The following is a 24,641-nucleotide window of genomic DNA, read 5'->3' on the forward strand; positions in this document are numbered from 1 at the left end:
CAGGAAGGCCCTCCTACATGCTGGAAACGCCCACAGGAACCCCACGTCCTGACCCAAGTGCCAGGGGCCCATGGTATCCGAAGCTGGGCTCAGTCTCTGGACAACATGCAGAGCTAAGAATATAGATGGCACTCTTCCCGCCAGCACATGCTTTTCCTGGACTCCTGGGGAATGCAGGAGGGGTCCCTGGCCTTCCCTCTGCCTAGGCTCCCCTGCCCAGCCAATGCCCACCAAGCTTCAAGCAGGCATCACTAGCATTTACCCCATAGGGGATCTAATCACCAGGCTGGCCCAGGCTCTGGCATGACCAGGTCCACTCAGTAGGAGGAAGACATGCACAGGAAAGAAGCAATGGACAGGGTCACAGGTCTTGCCTCACTTATGAGCTCCTGCAGCATTCTGCTAGGTCTGTGGGGTGAAGGGACTTGGATGAGGCCACAAATGCCCTGCTTATCTGACCTCCTGTTCCATCCCCACCGCAGGAGCATGGCGAGGCTGCCAGGTTCCTGCTCTCATTCCGAGCACCAGGCCCTGCTGGCGCCAGCCCCATCTACCCCCAACACAGAGTACCAGCAGTAGCAGCTGAGACCAGAGGTGAGACATGAGACACTTCCCTGGTGTGCAGGTGTCCAGTGCTCACAGGTGTGAGGAGTAAAGCTAAGGTCAGTCTCAGATTGCCTGAGAAACCCCCATATCACCTGCCATCTACATGTCACTAGGCACAGCGCTTAACCTCTCAGGGTTCCTATCTGTAACCTGCAGGAGATGATGGGGCCAATCTCCCAGAGCTCAGGGAAGGGCCTGACCCACAGCAAGTGCCCCCCACTGTGCCTAAGTGAGGCCCATGAAGACCTCACCTGCTGTGCAACGTGCAGCCTGCCTCATACGGGCAGTTCCCATTTACACAGGAAAGGAAGACGGTCCATCCTGAACTGCAGAGCCATAGCTCACCACCCTACTAGAGGCACCAGGGTTCAAAGCACACCTAGCAGCTGTCCACAAACTGTGACGCTGGCCGATTAGGACTTCTTCAACCCTGCATGACTGTTCCCAGAGGTCCCTGCAGTTAGAGAGTTGCACACATGAGAAAGTAGCCACAAACCAGAAGTGTCAAACCACGGCTCCCAAGACTCTTTCACAAGGAGCAATGGTGGTGGGAGCGAGCTGAGAGCCCCAGGTGCAGGTGCGGCCATGGGGGCTCCAGCAGAAAGGGCTGCACCCCATCAGCCCCGGCTCCACTGTGCTCCCTTCACAGCAACTGGAAAGGGACTGCCTGGCTCCTGGGGGCCTCTACACCCCAGGAGCGTCCCTGTGGCCACAGAGCAGACTGCTCGCACCTCACTGGGCACGCCTCCACCTGTGGAGTCTTCGCGCAGTAATTCATCACATTCCTGACAAGTCGTCTTTCAAATGCCATCTCTTCTAGGAATGAAGGCATTTTCCTGAAAAGACAGATATCATCAAGCATTAAGAAAATAAAACAAAAACAACTGCACACCCTGCTATGAGCTACACTTGGATTCCATGCATACAACAGAACAATGTCTGAATCAAGCCAAAGACTTGTTAATACAACAGGAAACACCTTGAAGGAGAGTTGCCTTCATTTGATGGCAGCTTTTTGATTGATTAGTTCTTTCTGCAAGTCCTTCCCCTGCGCTCCAGCAGACAAAGGAGTGGGGCCAGGAAGGAGGGAGCCCATCCTAAGTGGGAAGCAGGATGGACCCAAGGTCATGGAGGGAAGAGCAGCGACCACACTGTCCTCCAAGGAGAGTGACTGAGAGGTCCAGGCGTCAGACTTCTCTCCTGGACCTGGTTCCTTGCCAAGAGGCCCCGGGACACTCTGCTCAGAACCACCTTGGCAGAAGCACCCAGGCCAAGAAGGACCTGAAGGCGGGGTAGTAAATCAGGGCCACCCTGGGCCATGCAGGGACGGGGAGGAAGACGCCCAGGAAACTGCACAGGAATCAGACTTTCAGCCTTTCCTTCGACCTTTAACCAAGGACAGGTCAGACAAAGTGCGGAAGACAGAAGGTTCTGGGGGGAAGCAAAGGGCTTTTTGTACAGAGAAGCCCAGGGCGCTGGGCTGGACGGTAACAAAGGCCAAGGAAAATCCAGCAAGCCCCAGCCTCTGGGCCCCCAGAGGCAGAGAGTGCAGAAAGTGCCCCTAGAACTACTGTGCTGGCTTCTACAGGGCTCACCCAATGGCCACAAACACAGGACAGTCACGGGTGCAGCTGAGCGTCAAGCAGCCTTGTTCCAGGCACCTAGAGAGTGCTCTCCAGTGCTCTCTGCCTGCGTGTGTATGACAAATAAAATGCCTGTCTGCAGGACAAGGACAGGCAGGTCCCAGCTCCTGGTAATCCCTGGGCATCACTTCGACTCCTGCACAGCACGGAATTCCACTCCAGTTCCCAGGACTTCTCTGTGAACTTCCGACCTCCAGTCCCCATTCAATGACCAAACCCTCTCCTTCTCTTGACATGCACCCAGCAGACAACTACCCAGGCCCCTTAGGTCCCGCCAAGCGCCAAGAGGCTGAGCTTCCACAGGGCACTGGTAGAAAAAGACACAGCCACTCTACGTGACTCTGTGTGCCTTCCAGGTTGGCCACTGAAGGGGGACCACTCCACATCGATGGGGGGCCTGCATCTCCAGCCTGGCCGGGGACCTCAATGCTCATCTTCATTGACCACTCCCAGTCCCATGCCCAGCTTTCACAGGAGCCAGAACTGCTCCTCCAACAGGCACAGCAACATTGCACTACTCCCAAGGGATATCCCAACGTTATATATGAATAGGTACCTCGCCTGAAGGGGAGTCCAGGGTGTGCACCCTTTCTGGAGCTGAGGCCATTTGGGAAGCTGACGAGGACCCTGAGCCCTGGAGGCAGCACCCTCAACATGCCAAGGGCTGCCTGGGTTGCTGAGGAAACTGCTGTCCACCCACCCCAGGATCACAGTGGACTGCAGCTGCAGGTACAGGATGGAGGGAGAACTCCCACAAGCTGAAGGAACAGACTGTCACCTCCACAGGACACGCAGCAGTCCCCAGCCCCAGAGCTGCTGGCCTGGACAGAGGAGCAGCCTTGGGAGGCCAAGGCAGGAGGATTACAAAGCCAGCCTCCACAGTTTAGAAAGGCCCTAAGCACCCTGGTGAGAGAGCAGCACAGAGGGGCCAGGAAAAGGCCTCTGGAAAGAATTGAGAGGAAGGTTTAAGTCATTTGGGGGCTAACACAGCCAGCTGTTCACATCCTCGTTGGGGACTTTATAATTCTTGCAAGTCTCCTGGGACTGGGGCCTTCCTCTGCCCCAAGATATTCCACTTTCACTCAACATCTCGTAGTTCACAATGTACGCAAACACCCTCTGACCCACCTCACTGCAGAAGGAGCAGCCAGGCGCCTGCGTGATGCCAGCCTGTGCTGTGGGCAGCCGGGCGGCTGGAGCGGCTCCAGTCCACACCAGCATGCACAGAGGCCTTGCAAAAGCAGTGCAAGGCCGGGCACACACTGGCAGGCCAGCTCTAGGTCAGGAGAAGGCAAAGCAACCCTTCCTGGTCCAGAGAGGTAATGCCTAGGTTAGTACTAAACGGGGCCTCCCCGCCACACTGACACCCAGAGGCCTGCGGTACTGTCGTCCACCTGGAGCAGAGGCAGGACTCGGAACGCAGACTCGCTGAGAAGGCTGGTGCTTACACCTCTTGTTTGAATGGCCAAAGACGGCAGAAACCAGACTTCATCAAGTGCCACCAGCCACATTCTACCCCTCAAGCACTGCCAGGTTTGAACAGCCAGGAACACGGAATGCAGTGAGCACAGGGCTCTGGAAACACCACACCAGGATCCTTCCCAGAGCCCACCGTCCATGGACAGTGCGTCCTCCCAGGACCCACCCCACTAAACAGGCTCAAGCCCTGGGAGGCCAACTGGGGTCTCTGCCCTTGACCCTGCTGTGACCCTGCCTGTCCCCTCAGGGTGTGGGGTCTACTGTGGGACTCTGGTGGCTCCACTTCTCATAATCAACCTATTAACGGGGGAAACTTTCATCTGTGAACCACAGAGAGCTGTCAGAATGTTCCGGGCCTTTTGTTGGTGTGGGGAAGAACTCTCTAATGCTGCAACACAATACCAGAAACCAACCCAATGAACGTTCACAACATGACGCAGATTCCAACAAGCCGTGCACAATAATGGTGAAAAGGCAGTTTATACAAAGAAACTCAGCTCTGAGAAGGCCGCCGTGTGTTTGGCCATTTTCCCACGGACTTTCAATTAAAAACCACTGTGGGAAAGTGGGTCCCACCGCTGGAAAGGGCAGAGACCAGCAAGGCCACAGAAGAGGCCCTTTGCTGACACCTGGGGCTGGCGGCACTCACACCTCCGCAGCCAGAGTCGGGGCCCCGGAAGGGCCACCTCACTGTTCCACCTGAACAGCCCAGAAGGCCTCCCTGAGGGGACACCAAGCACAAACGCTGAAAGGAAAAGGTAAAGTGGACGTCACCGAACAGAACTTCTGGTTTCCCAAGGACACTGTCCACAAAGGGAAAAAGAAGCCCAAAGGACAGCACTTGGAAGGCACCTGCCCAATATAGGAGCCATGTCCAGAATGTGCAGAGGACACCCAGGGTTCAGCAACGCAGGACAAACAACACAAGGAGGACGGGCACAGTGGCCACACCTGTGATCCACGAGCGAGGCTGAGACAGAGGACCAACTTCAAGGCCAGCCTGGGCGACTCGGTGAGCCTCTGTCTCAGAAGAAGACTGAAGCCAGGCGTGGTGGGCATACCTGCATCCCAGCAGCTCAGAAGGCTGAGTCAGAGGATCGTGAACTCAAAGCCAGCTTCAGCAACTTAGCGAGGCCCTGATGCAACTCAGTGGGACCCTGTCTATAAATAAAAAAATACAAAAAAAAGGGGCTGAGGATGTGGCTCAGTGGTCAAGTGCCCCCGGGTTCAATCCCCTGTACCTAAATAAACAAATAAATAGGCCTGGGATGTAGTTCATCAGTAGAGTGCTCACCTGTCAGGTGTAAACCCGAGTTCTATCCCCAGCATCACACATACACATACACAAAACCAGACAGATGATTCAGACAGACATTTCCCAAAGAAGATGTACAAATGGCCAATAGGCCCATGAAAAGACGCTCAGTGCTGGGTGTGATGGCACACCTGTAATCCCAGCAGCTCGGGAGGCTGAGGCAGGACTGCAAAGCCAGCCTCACAGTTTAGAAAGACCCTCAGCAACTCAGTGAGATCCTGTCTCAAAATAAAAAATAGAAAGGGCCAGGGTTGGAGCTCAGTGGTCAAACATCCCTGGGTTTAATCCCTGGTACCAAAAACAAAGAAAAAAGAAAAAAATGCTCAGGGGTCCGCCGTCATCATAGAATGGGAATGCAGAGCAAAATCCCGATGAGGTCCCTTCATTTGCATGGCACGGCTGAGACAGGCACCAGTGCCAGAACCGCTCTCGGCTGCCCACACGTACCCTAGGAGGCTCACCTCTCTGGCTGCTAGGGACGCCACAGCCAGGCACCGTCTGGCCCTGGCAGAGCAGCAGTTCACATATGTCCCCAGGACTCTCAGATGCCCACCCACGTGGCTCTTGCTGTTCCACCCTCTTGCCCCAAGCTGTCCTGCACTCCTGCAGCAGCCTCTTCCCTCCACAGTGGCCTGGCCACCTGCAATGCTGTCAAGGAGAGGTCGGAAGGGAGCTGCACGTGTGGAGGCAGGGCATGGAAGGCTGAGCAGCGGCCCCCAAAGAGGCCCACATCCTTACTCCACAACCCAGCAAGGGCGGCAGGACCTGGGAGACCTTGAGATTAGGCCTGTTTCCATTTGGGGATAGGAACTATACAAGGTGACAAGGCGTTCTGTCCTCACCAAGCAAGGAATTTATCAAATACTCCACAGTCCCATCAAAAGGCCTCCAGGGCTGACTTAATGGGGCCCTCACAAGACAGAGCACTCTGAACACTAAAGACACGTCGGCGCAGGCCCAAGCATGAACAGCACTGACCACGAGCTCATGTCACACTCAGACCCAGCAACACTGCACCCGCCTGTCGGGTGACCGTGGTGGCCAGCTCACACAGAGGTCTACTCCTCAAACTCAATGGGGACCAAGCCTCCCAGTGTGCACCTGCAGCCCCCAAGGAGGCCAGGCAACACCCCTGGGAAATGCTGACCGCCCAGTAGGAAGCAGGACACCAGTCTTGCCAGCCTACAGGTGCCGCATCTGACATAGCATCCCACATGGACCACGGGTGGCAGGAAGCAGACGGAACACACAGAGGCCAGCCCCAGCCTGGGACCCACAACAAATATGGTGCAGCGAGCATGTGTGGGCCAGCAGGCAACTGGCATGAACAAGGCACAGGTGACACAGGGCCCAGCCAGCCCAGGGGCCTTTACTTATTACTTATTTGAACAGCTATAAATACCACCACCCCCGCAAAAAAATATTAAAGACTTTGAGACAATCAGGGATTTTAAATGATGACTATTTGATGGTATTTACGGATCAGCTCCAGCCATGGTGATGGAGTTACAGCCAATGTCAAGAAGCAGTCTTGTCTCCTGGAGGCAGGGATGGCAGCACAGGCAGGCAGGATGCCCCCAGGCCAGGCCTGCTCAACAGGGGCCACAGCTGCCCTTCTCTGTCTCTCACTGGGGTAAGGGCTTTGGATTCCCATAACAAAAGCCGATGGCCTCCTAGGGAGCAGGCCTTGGGCAGGTGGCAAGTGTGCTTCTGTGCTGCTGGCCTTTTCTGGCCCTGGGCAGGCTGCAAACAGCCCTGGGCTCACAGGGGTGGAGATCACACTCACCCCCCAGCTGTTTAGAGGGAGACCCAGAGATGGGCACCTGTGACCCCGCCAGTTGCTGCAATCCCCAGGAAGTTTCCGATCATTAACTAACAGGGTAAAAAAAAAAAATGTTCTTGTGAAGGGCAAAAGCTTGGGGTTTGCAGAAAGACAAGAGATATGGGGAGGCTGCGCAGGGGCTTGCTGGCCTTCTAAGATGCCAGTCCCAGCCGTGAGTGACCAGAGGTCCAGGACATCAGCTCCTCTTTAACAGCTGACTCGACAATAATGAAAGTAACCTTTACAGTAACAATGAGAACACAATCTGCCCACTTCAACAAAACAGAGTAAGCAAACCACTGAGCAGTCCCCGGGGAGCCCTGCTCCCACTGGCTCTCCAAGGCGAGGCTCTCCCAACCGGGCACAGAGAAGAGCTGTCACTGTGACTTAACTTGACCTAGAACAAACCTTGTCCCAAAAGCTGCTCCAAGAGGAAGAGGCTCAGAAGTCCCTACTGGAAGTCCTGTCCTTAGGCTGGATTAAAACAGACCTCCTAGGGCTCTCCCCAGCTGCTCCAGGCTGGGGGTTGGGGGGGGGCAGTGACAGCCCTTTTTAATTAAATCTTTCTTACAAGAAATCTTTTCCAAGAGCCAAGTCCTAAAATTATTTTGTGTGACAGGGAAGGAAAGATCAGTGGATTTGCTTTAAGTTGTAAACATTCCCAGAGCTGCAAATACATCCTGCTGGCCGCAGGACTGCGCAGGAAACCAGTAAACAGCAGAGCAAGCTATAATTACCATCTTGCCAATCTCCTGCGACCCAGTGGTGGTTTCAGGAGGGAAGAGAGGCGGAGGGGCTGGCCGGAAGCCTCCTGAGCCCACGGCTGCCGCTGCCTGAGGCCCAGACCACCAGGATGAGCACACAGGCCAGACCCTGAGGCTGTCCCTGGCAAATGTCCCCTGCTGGACGCCAAGCTGCCGGCAAAGCCTTGCTCATGGCTGCTTTCTTCACATGTGGTTTGATTGACGCAAATCAAGAGGCAAGCAGATGATTCATAACTGTCTAAGCACAGGGCTCACACACAAATGGAACCAGCCCAAACTTGCTGATTCACCAAGAAACTACCGTGTCCCAGGAGGCACTGCCAGATTGAACCTTCACATATAGGATGCAGGCAACTCCTAGGGTGGGCCAGAATCTGGCCCTGCTGCAGGCCCAGACGGAACAGAGGCACGTGTGGAGCAGACCAGCCCTGCACCCCCATGCACATGGGTGCACATGCATGCGTGGGTACCGACAGGACGCTTCAACCACAGCCCCAGGCACCCAGGTCTCTGCCTGGCCCCACAGCCAGCCTTGGCCCTCCAAGTGCCAGGCACACCCAAGTGGAGAGGCAGCGAGATAGACAGCAACACCCTGCCTTTCAGGAGCTCCCGGGGAACTGGAGGTCCCAGGGGAGGCGGCGTGACCTGAAGATGACAGGTACGGTGTGACCACTGGTGAGGACCTGGAGGGAGGTGCCGTGAAGTGCCAGCTGAAGAACATCAAATCAGTTGTCCCAATGAAGGGCTTATCTGTACCTCTCTAGCACCTGCTGCCAGCACTTCCTGCAACCAAACCCCAGGTCACTGAGCTGCCGGGGGCAGGGAGAGACACCAAGTTCTGTCCATAGAATCTATAAGGCCTCACAGCCCTAGCTGGACACCCTCGACTGGGAGAAAGTGTCCCACGGGACCCTCAGTCCCATCCCCCAAACAGATCCACTAGTAATGGGGACCCAGCCATTAGGTCCCAGGGGAGGCCCCCGTGGTGCCAAGTGAAGCAGACAGACGGGGTGCTGCCCACTCCTCAGCAAAGGCTGGCCACAGCAGGGAGCAGAGCACCGCAGTCAGGGAGGAGGGCGAGAGGGAGCCGGACACAGGCCTGCAGCTGCCCCTCCTCCTGCCACTCCGTCCACTGGCCCCCACGACTCCAGCCCTGGCCCTGGCGCCCAGCCCTGCAGCACTCAGCACCATGCAGACCAGCGGTGGTGGCCCTTGCTGGTATGGCCACGCTGGCCTCCTCTCTGTGATGACACCTACAATCCTCCACTGTCACAGGTTTCATAGCCTCTTTCCCAAAGGCCACAGAACCTTTCTAGATGGCCCTCAAATGCTCACCTTGGTGTCCTGCTGTTGCCCACTCCAGCCTGGCACAGCGGGGCTCAGTGTTTGTTGGAGGAGGAGTAAAAGGTGAAATTCTCTAAGCAGCAGAGGCCCAGATCCAGCATCTCAGCTCTTGAGCTTCCCTAAGGAACAGCAACCTCAAACCACACACAGTGGACCTGACCTGTCCTCCCAGCCACTTGGGAGGCTGAGTCAGGAGGATCCCAAGTTTGAGGCCAGCCTGGCAATGTTAATGAGACAATGTCTCAAAATAAAACATAAAATAAGGGCTGGGAATATGGCTCAGTAGTTGAGCACCCCTGGTTCAATCCCCAGCACTGCACATTATAATATAAACGAAAGACGGACGGACGGAAGGAAGGAAGGAAGGAAGGAAGGAAGGAAGGGAGGGAGGGAGGGAGGAAGGGAGGAAGGGAGGGAGGGAGGGAGGAAGGGAGGAAGGGAGGGAGGGAGGGAGGAAGGGAGGAAGGAAAAAGAAGAGCAACGACCTCTTGTCTCCAGTCCAGCTGGGCTTTCCAAAAGGGCAGAGGAGAGCAGCCAGACACTCAGGCGGTCACGAGCAGGGGGCCCAGCATACGAGGCTGCACACAGCACCCTGGCCTCCGGGCACCTTTGCAGGCTGCACAGGCTGCTGCCCAGCAACAGGACAGTGTGACAAGGTCTGCCTGGGAAGGGCATTTCCACTGTGCCCACCAGCGTGTAGCAACACACAAAAAAGGGTCACTTCCCACAGCCGTGCGACAGGGCTACCCCTGGCCTGAGGTACCTCCCAGCACTGGAGTCCTGGGATCTGCAGGGAAGGAGTCTCCTCTGCCTCCTTCCTGAGGCTGCCCAGGCCACCTGCAGGGATTCTGAGAAATAAACAGCACTCACCCATCCCCCAGAGACTGCTGAGTCTTCAAACCCTCCTCAACAGACAAGGAGGAAAAGACCAGGAAGCCAGCAGCAGCCACAGGTGATGAGGGTCCGGAAGAATGACCAGGGCGGGGCAGGGGGGGGGCAGGGGCACTCGACACAGGACCCCTGCTACAGGCCTCACAGAGAAAGGCCTCCACCAAATGACACTGTCTGCTGGTTTAAAAGAAAGAAAAGGAAACTTGATGATCTAATTAGTAAGGAAAAAGAAAGACTTTAAAGCAGAAAGACACCATGTAGCAGTCAAAATAACTTCAGAAGGTTTTAGCTTGTTTTAAGTTGCATTGGTGCCTCCAGGTGGCCAAGGAGGCTGGAAACAGCAGAGAGGAGCAGTGGAGCCACCTGGGAGAGGAAGGGCCTGGGCAACCCAGGGCTGCAGCAGCCACCTGGGTTGAGGGCCTCCAAATCCCAGAACATTCCATTCAAGCCGAACAAGGACCTGGGCCTCCACAGCTGAGGCTGGGATCTGCCTCTCCCAGAAGACTGGGCACCCAGGCACCTGGCCCCGGGCAGGCTACTGAGCAACATGGCTGACAGGCGTGGCTGAAGAGACGGGGGCACAAAGCCTCCGCCCGGCACCAGGCTACAAGCCCTCACCACCCACAAGCCTTTCAGGAAGCACATGAGGTACGTCTCTTGGCACCCCTGTGTCACAGAGGAGAATGGCATAAAGAAACTAAGTAAGAAAAAAGGCTGGGGTGCACACCAGTGGCCCGGACTCCTTCATCTGTCTTTCTCGCTTTCCCAACAGAGAAACACAGTCCTTCCCCACCCCACCCAAGCAAGTCCTGAGGGAACTGGAGGGCAGCAGAGGGCAGCAGTCCTGGGAACCCAGCTAGAAACAATGAGACCAGCAGTAGCAGGGGCCAGGACCCCAGGCAGAGACCACAGGGAGCACGCACCCCTCACTTGCTGGATCCACATGGTGGACACTGGACCAGGTGCTGAGAGATCCAGGAATGTGGAGGGAGGAAGCAGAGCCTTTGCACTGACCAGAGGTATCCACCCTGGGAAAGCAGCAGTGCCAAGCCCTCCCGCTCTCGCACCTTCTGGAGGACCATCAGGAATGGCTCAAGATGGTCACTGGAGTGAGGCACTTCTGTAGCCCCTGCCCCAATTCCAGAGTGAGTGCGGATAGTCCGTGGAAAATGCACTTCCCCCTCAGGAGTCCACCCCCTACAGCTTAAGTGGAGGAGGCCCCTGCCAATGCCCTGAGGTAGACTGTTTCCAGAACTTCCAGATGATGGGCAGGTCAGCCAAGAAGCTGACCATGTGCTGATGAAAATCCCTCCATCCCCCCAAAGGTGCACGCTGGCTCTCGTGTCAACCCTGGGAGACAAGTTGGTCAAAGAAAAATAGCAACTGGAAATTTTTGTTTTATATTCTCTCATTTGTAACTATGCCAGTGACCCAAGAGCCAGGGAGCACTTCAGTGTGGGTGAGCCTGTACTCTGCAAGGCTGGGTTAAAGACAGCGGGCCTCAGCCCTTAGGGCCCGTGTTGTCCCAAACCTCCTCCATGTTAAAATCCTCAAGAATGTGTCTACATTCACCAAGCAGCTCTGGCACAGCGCTCGGGATGCATCGAGGATTCCTGGTAAACATGACTCATCTGCGCTCACAGGTCCCTCCAAAGGGCAAGGCAGGGACACAGAGGGCTGCTACCTGCCTCCTCCAGCCCCAAACACTGAAATCTCAGGGTGAAGAAGGACACTGGGTCCTCCTGCAAGAGCTTGGGGTTCAGTTGTCCTGTGTAAGGAAGATTGACATTCGTCTGAAACCAAGTAATACTGAGCATCGATGTCCCAGAAGTGTCCACAGTGCACAGGTGACTCCAAGACCCAGCCAGTTTCCGTCACCATGCAGAAGCATGCAATTTCCCAACACAGCCTGCCATCTGGAGGGTCTGACACACACTGTGGCGCTCTCTACACACACACACACACACACACACACACAGCAGCGCCGTGCTAGCAGCTGAGGTCTAGATTGAGCCCTGCTCCTCCTGGGAGGTTGAGCCCTGAGCTCAGGAGTGGTACCCAGGGGAAAGTGGTGGCAGAGGGGCGACGGAGGCTGCTGTGGGGATGGGCTGTCTGGTGACTCTGGCTGAGCTGAGGGGGTGAGTCCACAGAACCAGGAGGAAGGGGTTCCAGGAAGAGGGGGCAGCCAGGACCAAGGCCCTGGGGCACAGAGCTGTGGGATTCCCAAACAGCAGGCAGCTGAATGTCGCTGGAGCCCCGAAAGAGAAAGCCGAGCACTTACATGTGGCTCTTGAGGGGATTTTTATCAGGGATGGCTTTCTTCAGACGGGATTCCATAGGCTACTTTTATGAACCTGATGTCAGTGCCCTTCTGAGCACCAGAGCCTGCTGGGTCCTGCCTGGACACCAGGGCCCCTGTGCTGCGCCCGGTAAGTCAAGATATTCCTGCCAGCTGGCCCTGGGTCTGCCCTGTGAGGGCACCCGGCACTGTGCCAAGAACACAGGACAAGAGCCTCTCCTTCACGCGTCCTGTCCTGGGGAGGAGAGCCCAGACTGCAGGGCAGAGCACTCGGGGTTCCCAGGGCGCCCGCAGGACCCACCCCGGGCCTCCCAGGCTGGGCCAGCAGGATGGCTCTGTCCACAACCACCCCTGCCCTGTGCCCCTCATCCCCACGCAGAACACAAGCCTGCATCAAGTTTGTGCCCTCAGCACCCTCCAAGGACATCCTTGGAAGAGGGAACTACTTCCTAAATTTCAGAAAAGCATCAAAATCTTCACTCACCCTTTAGATTTAGGCAAAGAGAGAATAAGATAAACAGGGCCCTATCTACTATGGAAAAGATCACTCCAAATAGGAAGTCACCAAGAGTCAGGACAAATGTGGAGTTTATCAGCTTTACCGAAAGTCCCCTAACATTAACCAGAAAAAGTCTGCTCAACTCTCTTAATTTAAAACTAAACCCACAATTTTTACTGTACTGCACTCCATATTTACTTCCCAAAGGAGAGCTGATGTCCTCCGTGTTATCAAACTCTCACATGGTGGCCAGTCCCAGTTAATTCCCTCCCTATACAGAGAAAGGAGGGCTGCGCTGGGCTCAGTGGCAGAGAGCTCGCCTCGCACAGTCAGGCTCCGGGTTCGAGCACAGCACCACAGAAATATATATGAACAAGATAAAAACACTGTGTCTAACTAACTTAAAAAAAAAAAAAAAAGGAGGAGGAGCTTCCCACAAGGCTATATTATGGGCACCCCCAGGTGTCACGTCACCGTGTACACATGCCACATCAGGGCCCCAGGAGGTTGCTGCAGGGTTTCTGTTTGAAAGTCCCCGGGGAAGCATGGCCATCCTGGGGGGTGCACCTGCAGTGGAGGTGGGCAGCCCCTTCCCGGGGCTTTCCCTTCCTTCTTGGTTTCATGCCTCCTGAGCCCTGTGTTCCATCAGTCCTGATGGGTAAAGTCTTCAGCTGAGGACCCCTCTGCTCCCGTGATGGACGACGAGGGCAGCCATCTAGCAAACCACCCCTGGCACTCAAGCCAGATTCCTGGGTGAGGCTAACAACGTGTGGCTCAGGAACACCCCAAATGTCCACAGTCACTAGCTGCTGGACCAGCGGAAGTGGGGGTAGGATGGATGTCAACTATCAGGGACCAGAAGTCCATCTTTCACCTCATCTTGAGTGACTGTCCCTGTTGTACAAGGGACTGAGTTTGAGGTGTGGGACCAGGATGCACCTGGTGCACATGCAGGTCTGCTTGCGTTCCTGGCGCGCAGCCTGCTGTTCATGTCCAAATTCCCTGTCCCTCCAAACCCCTCTCTTAGTGACACTGGAAGGTCCCAGGATCTTTAGGTTACCACTTCTCCCTCCCCTAAACACACAGAGAAGTGTCTTTTAGCAGTAACAGTGAGCGTTGCTCTTGAGTATCCACACCATTGTGACTGGGTGCCCCACCTCACCGTTCCTGGGCATCCCCGAAGCCTTGGCTGCTGGGGGTCCCCACGCCACTGACACCTAGTTCAGGGCTGGGGGGTCACAAGAAAACCAGGAATCCCCTCAAGAGGAGGATGTAGGAGTCATCATTGCTTGCCAGGGCCAGTGCAGGGCCAGGGACAGCTTTGCCACCAACGCATGCAAGCCCCAGCTGACACACCAACCAGCGTGCTGAAAATAGACAGGGGTTTGTTTATATCCCCTGTGCTGAAGAGTCAGGTGGGGATGGAGAGGGTCTCCTGCCCCCAGAGGCCAGGAGTGGGATTTTGAGAAGAAACTTCATCAGGTCACCTAAAGATTGATGGCTTTTAGGAAACCACCAAGTCCAACCCCCCACTTTCTGGAATTCAGGCTTTTGGGTGCCAACGTGCAGTCATCCATGGGAGGCCCACAGCCAGCCTGCTGCCAGCCCGGAGGACCAAAACAGCTTCAGAGACAACTTGCAATTAACGCAGGAGCAGCCACCTTTCTGATTTAGGTTAATTTCTACTTGGAAGTCCTCGTTGGCAGCGGCCAGCACTGGAGCTATCTGTGTGGGTGCTCTCTGTTTTGTTCTCCAAGTCCGTGCAGTTTTGAGATCTTAAAGAGATTACAAATGTCCAGCAGCACCTGGCCCACAGAGCCCTGCCCACCCAGGCACAGAGTGCACCCTCCTAGGAACAAGCCTTTGTGCTGAGTCCGATGCTCCTGCCCCTCAGCCCTCTGTCTGCAGCCTGGCCATGGGTCCCTGGGCAGGACACTGCCAGCAGGACAAAGGCCCACCTGAGCAGGCAACAAGCACTCTGTGTTCCACGGTGGAGCTACCACCATGGCAGTGGAAGTGGGGCACCCACTAGGAGCACAGGGTGCCCCAGGAACCAGGGTGCCTGCTGGGTGCAGGGATGTACCAGGAGCACAGGCCCTCCTGGGGTCCGGTCAGTGGGCCAGGCAGTAAATAAGTGCTCTCGATGGCTGCGCTGCAGGCCAGCAGCTGTTGTTTGGTGGATGGATGACTCAAGGCCTTGGAGAGCTTCTGCAGCGAGAACGCGATCCTGTCAACACTGCCATCCCGAAGCCAAAGGAACCCGAGGGGCACGCGGACAGTGACAGAGCCACGCGCAGAGCCCAGGACCACAGCAAGCAGGTGCTCAGGGTCTGCAAAGAACAGACCCCCAACCCATACTGAAAAGGCATCTCCTGATTCCAGGAAAGGGTCCCCTGGCACTCAATCCAGAGTCCTGGTGAGGCTGAAGTGTGTGGCTTAGGAACACCCCCAATGTCCACAAGCACCAGCTTCAGGACCAGCAGAACATATTCATCTACTCCTTTTTTCTGATTTTGAAAGAGGGCATAGGATGGATATAAACTACCAGGGACTAGAAGGCCATCTTTCACATCATTTTGAGTGACTGTCCCTGTTATATAACCCAAAAGAAATTACAAGGGACCAAAAGCTGTGCGGGAAAAGGCACCCAACAGCATCATGCAAAACCCTGTTGAGGTCCTTCAGTGGGAAGGACATTGAGTTTCAGTTTCCATCCCAGTGATGAACAGTAAATTCAATTAGATATAGTTTTACTTTAAAAAAGAAAAATGCAACTAACTGTCCCTGAAGAATTGGCCTAGAAATGCCTGCCAGGCCTGCAGGTCTGTGGATGGCCGCTGCCAGCTCCCAGAGCCACCGTCCGCAGCCCACCAAGAAGCAGTCTCCCTCCAGGCACCCACTCCAGCCCCTGCTCCAGCCCAGCCCTTCCTCAGAAGTGCTTTTCCCAGAGAGCCTGGTGTGGGCCCAGGAGCCCCCCCCCCCCCCCCGCATGGATTCCTTGAAACAATACACTGAAAGGCCTTTTAGACAGCCCAGCTGGCCTCTCCATGCTGAGGCCTCCAGAGCATTAACGTGTAATTGCCTTCTGAATCCTAGGAGCTTCCCCCAACAAAGGCTGGGCCAGGACCAGCCCCCTCCCCAGCTTCTGGGTGAAGAATTTTAAACATCTTGCAAAAAAACCTGGTGACTCAGAAAATCCCATTTCAGAAGTACCTGACCCTGGGGCTGGGGATGTGGCTCAAGCTGTAGCGCTCGCCTGGCATGCCTGCAGCCCGGTTCGATCCTCAGCACCACATACAAACAAAGATGCTGTGTCGCCGAAAACTAAAAAAAATAAATATTAAAATTCTCTCTCTCTCATTCATTCTCTCTCTCTTTAAAAAAAAAAAAAAAAAAAAGAAGTACCTGACCCCTGTACAAAGGGGGAGAAACCCCCCTCAGCAGGGCCAGGGCCTGATGAGAGCAAGCATCAGGGAGAGTCAGTCCCGCCACCTGAAGGTGAGGTGCTCAGGATGCTGAGGGGCTTAGGAGTCAGCACCAAAAGGGATGCAGAGAGGAGTGTGGGGTCCAGCCTAGGGGCACCTCCCTAGGCCATGCAGCCACTGCACCCAGCCCACCATGCCCCATACTGAGCAGCCCAGGCCCATGGGGCCCTCCAGAGGCAGGCTGCGCTAGGGGCTGCGCAACCCCAGGGCAGCACTGGCCCCTTCCTCCCCAGGAAGCCTCTTTACTGGAGAACACACACAACGGGGTCTGCTGGGCACAGCTGAGACCCTCCACAAACCAACGCAAGACTTCCAATTATCTGCTTGCAGCTAGTAAAAAGGAAAGCAAATTTACTAGAGAAAGGTGGGCCACGTACCCCACCTTGGCCCCCAGCCTGTCCTAGGACAGCCGCGGACACAACCCAACAGTTGGCTTCAACACACAGCGCAGCACCGGGTCACGGTCACACTGACACTGAAGTACAAGTGTGTGTCCAGACCACCAGTAGGCAGGGCTGAGGGGCCGCTGGGGGACACGTGCAGTGTGCCCATCATGGGGCAGGGCTTCTGGAAGCTGTGGGCCAGACTGGAGCCCACTCAAACTTCTAGTGCAGAGGTGATGGTGGCTGTGGGCACAGGAAAAGAGCAGAGAAAACTGCTGTACTTAGGGAACTACTGAGAGCTGAGGGTGGAGAAAAGCAGAGTTCCGCCCGCCCGAGGCAGGTTCCCTGGGCTCTCTCTTCCAGGAAGGGAGGACTGTGGTGGAGAAAGCAGGGCACTCCAGAGTCCACCTGGCAGGGCCAGGGGAGGACAACACTGGGGGCAGCAGGAGCTGGGGGCAGGGAGGCTGCCTGCCTGGCCTGGGCCTCAGCAGAAGGCCGGCTCCCCACAGCCTCCCTTTCCTCAACAGTGAGACAGCAATGTGGCTCTCCCCGGTGTCACGCGAGGCCACACTGGTGACCATGGTCAACTGTCAACAGGGCTGCAGCCCTCTCAGGCCCGTTTCCACTCAAGGGAAGCCAGCAAAGGAGCCAGAGAAGGCCTGCCAGTGGCGCTCCCACAGGCTGAGGCCAGACCTGCAGGACACACCCCAAAGCCTTCTCCCATCCACCTGCTTTCAAAGCGGTGACCAGGGCCAGCTGACGGGGAGAGGGCAAAACAGCTGGCTCCAGCTCAGGAGGAAGAAAGCTGTGTCACCACCAGCAAGACCAGCGAACCAAAATGTTCAACGGGGACCTCAGGGAGCCAGGACAGGGAGGGACTTCCCCCACCTTCACAGGTGGCATTCTTTTTCAAATGTCCCAAAATAAAAGAGTGCTGCCTGGTATCGAGGGGGAGCCACGCACCCCAGCTAGGTCAAAGGCGGCCTCTGCTACACCAGGGCTTGCCTCCCGTGTCCCTGCTGCCCACAGGCTTTCTCTCTCCTCTGCTGATCCTGCTGAACCTCATTTCTAAATACAGCGTCCCACCAGAACCCACCACAGCAGAACGGCTGGCCACCAGGTCCACACGCACACAGCCCAGGGAAGCAGGCTGCAGTGTCTCCTCTGTGGCACTGTCTTCCCAACAGCATGATCAGCTCCTCATGATGCAACACCTTTCCAGCCCCTCCACCCTCCCGACTCTGTGGGACAGGCACTGCTTTTACAGAAGCTTCTGGCAGGGCACTGCGGCTCCCGCCCTCCACAAGACCAGAGCCAGCAGTTAGCCATGACCAGCAGCAAGGTCACCTACAGGTGACTCTTCAACCCCACAAAGGCCACAGAGATCTAAAGACGGCATGGCCCCATTCTGCAGATGAGGCTGCCCAGTAGGAAATGGGCTGAACCCAACACAGGCGTGTGCAGGCTGACCCGCAGCCGTGGGCCTAAGCACTCTGCCCACACAGTTGGCCATCACTCTCAAAGCACACATGTGCACGTGTGCACTCACAGGGCATGCCGGGCCCTGCCCTGGGCACACTATCACCTGACCATGAATAAGAGTCTGACATCCTGCAGGGTGGACTCTGCCTGGCAGCAGTGAGGAGACACGCACAGCCCCATCCTGCAAGGCCCTCACCCGGGCGGGCACTCCGGGTCACAGTCTCACTTCTTCAGGTGCAGAGGGCCAGCTGCGCAGCAGTGCCTTGATTCTAAAGGTCATCCCATGGCATTTCTCGTGGCCTCCATTGTTCCAGGGCCTTGCAGATCAGGGTCACAATGCTGGCTGGCATTTAAGAGAAACTGTCATCTGCTCATTTCTGTTCTTCTTCCCTGACGCTAAGTCACAAAGTCACAAACCAAGGCAGTACTGCCCAGTGGGGCCTTTCCTAGGGTGGACCTATGTGGCAGTGTGGCCAAGGGGGCTGGGAGTCACCTCCCCTCAGCCTGGTAGCAATTAATTCAGACAGCGTTGGACTAGAGGCCATACCCGCTCCCACGACTACCTGAGGCAGACAGTGCTGGAAGCAGTGGCCCGGAAGCTCCCCGACCTTCCTATCTCAAGTGACGGGGACGGAGGCAGCTGGTGCTTCTGCCTCACTCCACCGCCAAGGCAGCCTTGGGTGGTCCTGGACCCAAGAGAAAAAACACCAAAGGCCCATTTCCCTTCATCTTCCCATGAAAGAGCAAACAGGAACTGAACTTCATGCTACTTACTGTACGGGCCATTCAGGGACACAGGGGGGGCATCTGGACACCAAGAGGAGGGGTTTTGATACCCTCTGGGCCCCCTGAGTTTCTAGCATAAGCCCTGATGGAAAGAGTGGCTGAGGACAAGGCAGGGGAACGGAGCCCCCAACCCTCTCGCCAGGAGCAGTGGGTGTGGCCACCCCTGCCCACCCATCCTGAAGGTCACAGTCAGCTTGGCCCTACCCAGGACAGGAACCAGAGCTGTTGTCAGCACAGGGTTGAGGCAGGGTGTGGAGCTCCAGTCTGGGCCCTGTGGGTCACCGGCTATGTGGCCTGAGCCCCTGTGGAAACTTGCCAGGCTGTGGTGTCCTTAAACAAAGGTGGGGACAGCTTGTGACGGACAGCCCTCCTGCGCCCCACCCACCGTGAGCTGAGGAAGCTGCACGCAGCAGCTTCCCCACACAGCCCTGCCCTGCCAGGGGCCACAAACTGCGCTCATCACTTCCTAATTCTTTAACAAACAGGAAAAAAAGTGAAAACCAAAGTTCCAGGCACAAGACGTTCTTCAGACTCAGCCAGGACTCTCCCGGGCTGTGCTTCTGCTGCACTCCACCCCAAGGCAGGCATGCAAAGGCGCTGAGGCACGACAGGGAGGAAGCGGCCACAGGGGAGTGCCCGGGGTCCCCTCGGTGAGGACGACAGGTGAGTGTTCGTGAGTGTGTGGGTGAGCGTGAGTGTGAGTGTGTGGGTGAGTGTGCAGAACACCACCAGGCAACCCTCAGCCAGACATCTGGATGGAAGCATCTCAGGGGTGCACTGTCTGGGCACCCCTGCGGCAGACAGACAGGTGGAACGCAGCTCCCAGCCAACCTGGCTCCCTGTCGGAGCTGTGGCTTCTCAGAGGTTGGCAGACCCCTGGGCATCACAGGGAGAAGAGAGAAGATGCATGCAAACCTGATATGTATGCAGTGAAGAACCCCACATGCTGCAGCCTCCACATCCAGGAGGGACCCTGGGCACCTGAAATTTAAGATGTCCTGAAGTGCCAGTCCTCACAGTGGCCCTCATCACTGAGGAGAGCCAAGCACTCCACGGGGATCCCATCCAGTGTCCACCACTCCCTCTGAGGACAATGCCATCACAGGCTTCTCCCAGGTGGTCAGAGGCGTGTGAGCAACAAGAGCAGAGACCCTGCCACTCGGGAAGTCATGGGCCATGGCTGAACCGCATGTACCCAGGACCCTACCACATCTTAACACGTCAGAGCTGAGGCTCCGTTGGGAACTTCCCCAGGAACAGCCCCGTTTCCTCAAAAATGGACTGTCAGGAAGCGTCCCTTCTCTGCCACACCCCACCTGTTGCTTCACGTGCTCAGGACTGGGTGGGGTGCCCGCGTGGGGTGCCCACCCCCTCGACTCCGCTCCCACACTCCACACTCCAAAGGCCGACACTGGTGAACAATGTGGTGCGGGGCGCCTGTACAACAGGACCATCAGTTGGTCCTTGTAACAGCAGGAAGGTTGCCACCCACAAAGGTACTTCAGCACAGGGGTGCTTGGTGCTGCCGCCTGGGCGAGAGCGCCCCGGTCTACCTGACGTCCTGAACCAGCAGACACACTAGTCCCTTTGTAGACTCAGGCACTTGGGCATGACCACCGGAACAAAGGCTCGAGCGAGGAGGCCTAGCGGGACACTGCCATGCACACCTGCTGGTACTCAGTTTAACAGGGCAATGCCAACGTTCACGCAAGTGCTGAGCAACCCAGCAGTGTCCACAGCAACCAAGGAGCACCCCTGAGGGAGAAGAGCTGAGGATAGACCTGGCGTAGGGTCCTGCCATGCTCCCCAGCATGCAACAGAAGCCCAACTTGCAAGGGGACACAGCTGAAATCCTGTAGGGATGCTGATGGTGACTGAGCAGAGGACAGACCTGGGCTATAGGGAGGCGTGCCGAAGATGAGACACCGTCCCCAGGAAGATGCCCTGCACATGCCTTTCGCCAGCGCCACTGAGCCACTTCTGCTTCTTCCATGAGCCCCCAGAACAAGTCAGCCCGCCCTTCTCCCCCAGAACCAAGCTGCCGTCTCCCACTCAACCCTGACAAGGGCATGGACTCGCGAGATCAACGCAGCCCTCCAGCTGGAGAGGCGCTCCCACTCGGGGCTAAGCGGCACTGGTTTCCATCCCAGCAATATGTTCAAAGGGATTAAGCCTTGGACATCCAAGCGCATGCGTGAAGGCCCTGCAGACCCTCAGCCTGGCGCCTGCTGCACTGCAGGTAGCCGCTAGCCACATGTCTAACTCAGTCCACAGTGCACCGGCACTTCTTGGGAAGTGTGGAACAGCCATCCTGGCCAGCTCTCCCCTGAAGGGCAGCATGACTGCGGTCAAGCCCATCTTCAAGAGAGCTCTGGGTGGAAGGGCCAAGGAGGCTCCGCTTCTTACAAAGCCATCTCTGCATCCCAGTGCCTGTTCCTCTTCTCCAGATGAGCAGAATAAAACCTCCCAACCTCACTGGACAGAAGCAGGTGAGGCAGAGTTGAGCTTTCCTGTGGGAAAGGAAAGAAAACACCTGTGGACACAGTGCACCTTCCTCTCCCGGGGAGTGGTGAACACCGAGTCTCCCACTGGCCTTTTCCACAACTGCAGAAGGGGACGAGAACAGCAGGAAGCTCCTCCTGCTCAGACCACCATTCCACCCTGGTGCCCTACCATTCCAAGAGGTCCCTGAGAGATGCCCTGGGCCAGAGCCTCTGCTCAATGCTGCTCTCTCCTCTGGTCTAGAAGGACACACTCTGACTCTCCTCTGGGCCCCAGACAGCAACAGAGTCCTGAACACCTGTCCTGTCTGATGGGGAGGCCTGTCAACAGGGCAGTGCAGGCAGCAGCAGCAGGCACAGCCTTGAGAATGGCCACCTCCCCTCCTTCACTTCCAGCCACAGCACCTTGGGAAGGGGCATCTCCTCTCTGTCTGTGCTGTTTTGAAAAGTGTGTCACAGCAGTCACCGTCAGAAGCATTACAAGGCTGGAGGTGCCACAGGGCAGGTGTTTACCACCACTCCAGAAGTTCTTCGTGCCGGGTGGCCCCGGGGAGCCATCCCCACTGCCAGGAGAGCCATAGCCTGGGCAGGCAACCCGCGGTGAGACCAGGTAGGCCTGGGACTCGCACTGCTGCTGCCCGCTTCTTCATGGAGAAGACTGGTGGTCCAATGCCACACACTGTGGTGTGGCCTCCAATGAGTCTGAACACACTGAACTGTCAGAGCCCTGCTGCACTGGGGCCAGGAGGCTATGCACACAAGCGAGGCCACCAATCTTTTCTAGGTTCTGTGTCCTCACCATGGGATCAGGAATAATTCCCTAATCCAGGAAAACAACCGCTGATGAGGTCACAAACAGACAACTCGCCAAATCAGCGAGGGACACGAAGGCCGTGGCACACCAGCGCAGACAGGACACCGTGCCTCCTACGGCTTCCCTCGGAAAGCCAAGGACTCTGCCCACTTGGAGGACAGCGTCCCCAGAGGAACGTGTGACCCTTTGTGAGGAACTAACGGGGCCAAAAGGAAGCATCAAATCCAGGTTCCAGGACATTTCTGCATATTCACTTCAAGATCGAGGGCAAGGCAAACTGGCAACAAATTCCTCTGGCTATTCAGATTAGAAATGATGAGTGAGTCTCACAGGGCCAAGCCGGGAAAATGGAGCAGAGAGGGAGGCCTTCTGTGGAGACCTGGTGAGGGAGGGCGACTCTGCCTTCCTCGAATGAGACTCAGCCAGCCACGGGAGAGGGGGAGGACAGCGTCCCCAGGGAAGGCACACCCACCCTCGGCCAGACTTCTCCTGGGCTCCTTCCCTCTTCTCAGTTACACGGTGGAGGACCCATGTACTTCAGTGACGTTGGGTGGAGTCCAGTGCCCCTGCTGAAGTGCTGGGCCTCCGCTCCCCAGAGGCTCCTTAAAGGCACCCATGGGAAAAGCGCACCGTGCCTACCCACTCCTCCCAGGCCTCACGAGCTGGGCCTCACCCCCGAGAGGCTAAAGAGTGTCTGGGCACAGAGTCTGACCTTCCCCATGCAGAGGACAGGAAGCCACGACTGGCTCAGGCAGGGAAGGGACAGGCCTGGGCACTGCCCAGTAGTTTGCATACAGTCCATCAGACCCATTGCCTGGGGCCGTGGCCCTCACAGCCTCACTCTGGCATATGCAAGGTTCACTCAGAGTGGGCAGAGTGTGCAAGTGGCACAGAAGCCCAGGCCCAGTCTCAGGCCCCAGACGCCGTGCTGTCCTGGCCCACCTCACGCCTGGCTCCTCACGCCCAGGGCCCCGGGAGCCGAGGGAGTGACAACTGAAGTGGGCTCATTCCTGCCGCTCTGTGTCCAGCGAACGCCACCTCCTCTCTTCACCACGGAGGGAAGCATTTCCACCCGGCACCCGTGTGACCTGTGGGGGTGACTGGGAACCAACAGAGGCTATGTCCAGCAGCCACGAACACCAGAGACGCGCAGCTGGCCCCCACCGTGGTGTCCAGCTCTCTCCCCTCTTGAAATCCTCTTGTCTTCCTAACAGTTTCAGCTCTTTTCCTCAGTTTAAGTTGGCCTTGAAGGCCATGCGGGTTGTCCGCAGGAACTGCTCACTGGAACTGCAACCCACAGTGATAAAGGCCGCCTCCTCCCCTAGAGAGCAGCATGGAGCTGCATCCTTGTAGTGCGCCTGGACCTTCAGGGAGAGCCACCTCCAGGCCTGTGCGAGTCCCTGGCCCCGGAAGACACTCTAGGGTCAGCCCATGGCCCAGGAGCACCTTCCCCACCTGGCACTGTGGACCTTGGACCCGTCGCTTGGCCTCCATGTAGAATGGGGCTGAGCGCAACAAGAGAACCACGCCCGCAGCTGGGGGCCACACAGTGTGTGCCCAGGTGGCAGAAGCAACTCGCGGAACCCACTGCGGATACTTTTATTACAGGTTGCAAAGATTAAACGAGATAAGTCCTCCAAACACAGAGCACAGCATATGCACGATGATGCCAGGTGGTGGTGTGCAGTGCCTGCATTACTAACAGTCTCAAACAGCAGATGAACCGCACAGCCCTGCTTACCTCCGAGTTCCCGTGAGGACAGCACGTAGAACACAACAGATGCAAGAACAGCCTAAAAACTCAGTGTGCAAACAAATTGCTGAAGTCCCTATAAACTTCTTGCAGTACTGGGGATTGAACTAGGACCTTGCACATGCTGGGCAAGCATTCAACCACCATTCAAAACCAGCCCTTTTCAAATTTTTGAGACAGAGTCTTGCTAAGTTGCTGAAACTGGACTTGAACACATGATTGTCCTGTCTCAGCCGCCGAGAAGCTGGAATTATAGGCAAGTTCAGCTCTGTCTCCTCTTGAAATCTTCTTGTCCGAGCCTGAGCCTGCAAAAACTTCACTTGCAAAGGGACCTCAAATGGGAAAAACTACATGGATGTCAGAGTCACCTCTGCCAGGCCACTGGAGCCGGAGGCGCTCAACAAAGCCGTCACCCCTGTGCCACAGAGCAGACGCTGCAAAAAATGCTTTATCCACTTATTAATAGAGACTGGGGACAGCACATGGCAGACACTGACTGTCAAACAGGAGCAGGATGCTGCGTGGTACTTTCTAGTTAGCAAAAATATATACATATGAAAACGAAACGCCTTCAAGTCCAAGGTCTTGGCAGCAGCCCCCATGACCCTGCCAAGAGCATGTGGTGAGGTCCTCAGGCCCAGAAGCCCCGGCCCCATCAGACGGGGAGCACAGTGCTTTTGTGCAGCCAGACAGGAGCTGGCTCTCAGACACAGCCGCGGCAGCTCCAGGGACGAGACGAAATGCTACATCTGCTTGAGTAGCATGGACACAGGCA

The 24,641-nt window shown here is 56.5% G+C and overlaps 1 protein-coding gene across 15 annotated transcripts in view; it reads right to left on the reverse strand.

Annotated features, from left to right (window-relative positions):
* Hdac4 (histone deacetylase 4) overlaps positions 1-24,641 on the reverse strand; it is a 239,497-nt gene that overhangs the window by 145,506 nt on the left and 69,350 nt on the right. For 2 of the 15 annotated variants that reach the window (XM_078018368.1, XM_078018365.1), the window contains exon 1: positions 21,205-21,286. The exons of 6 other annotated variants lie outside the window; for them this stretch is intronic. In XM_078018368.1, the coding sequence (XP_077874494.1) occupies positions 21,205-21,220 (16 nt within the window). In that variant the 5' untranslated portion in view covers positions 21,221-21,286. Of the gene's footprint in view, positions 1-4,679; positions 4,701-4,789; positions 4,890-7,602; positions 7,776-21,204; positions 21,287-24,641 lie in introns of those variants that run through there. 7 more of the 15 variants (XM_078018369.1, XM_078018367.1, XM_078018366.1 and 4 more) reach the window with 5 other exon arrangements.

This window comes from Ictidomys tridecemlineatus, chromosome 7 (assembly GCF_052094955.1).
Source record: "Ictidomys tridecemlineatus isolate mIctTri1 chromosome 7, mIctTri1.hap1, whole genome shotgun sequence".
NCBI classification, from domain to species: Eukaryota; Metazoa; Chordata; class Mammalia; order Rodentia; family Sciuridae; genus Ictidomys; species Ictidomys tridecemlineatus.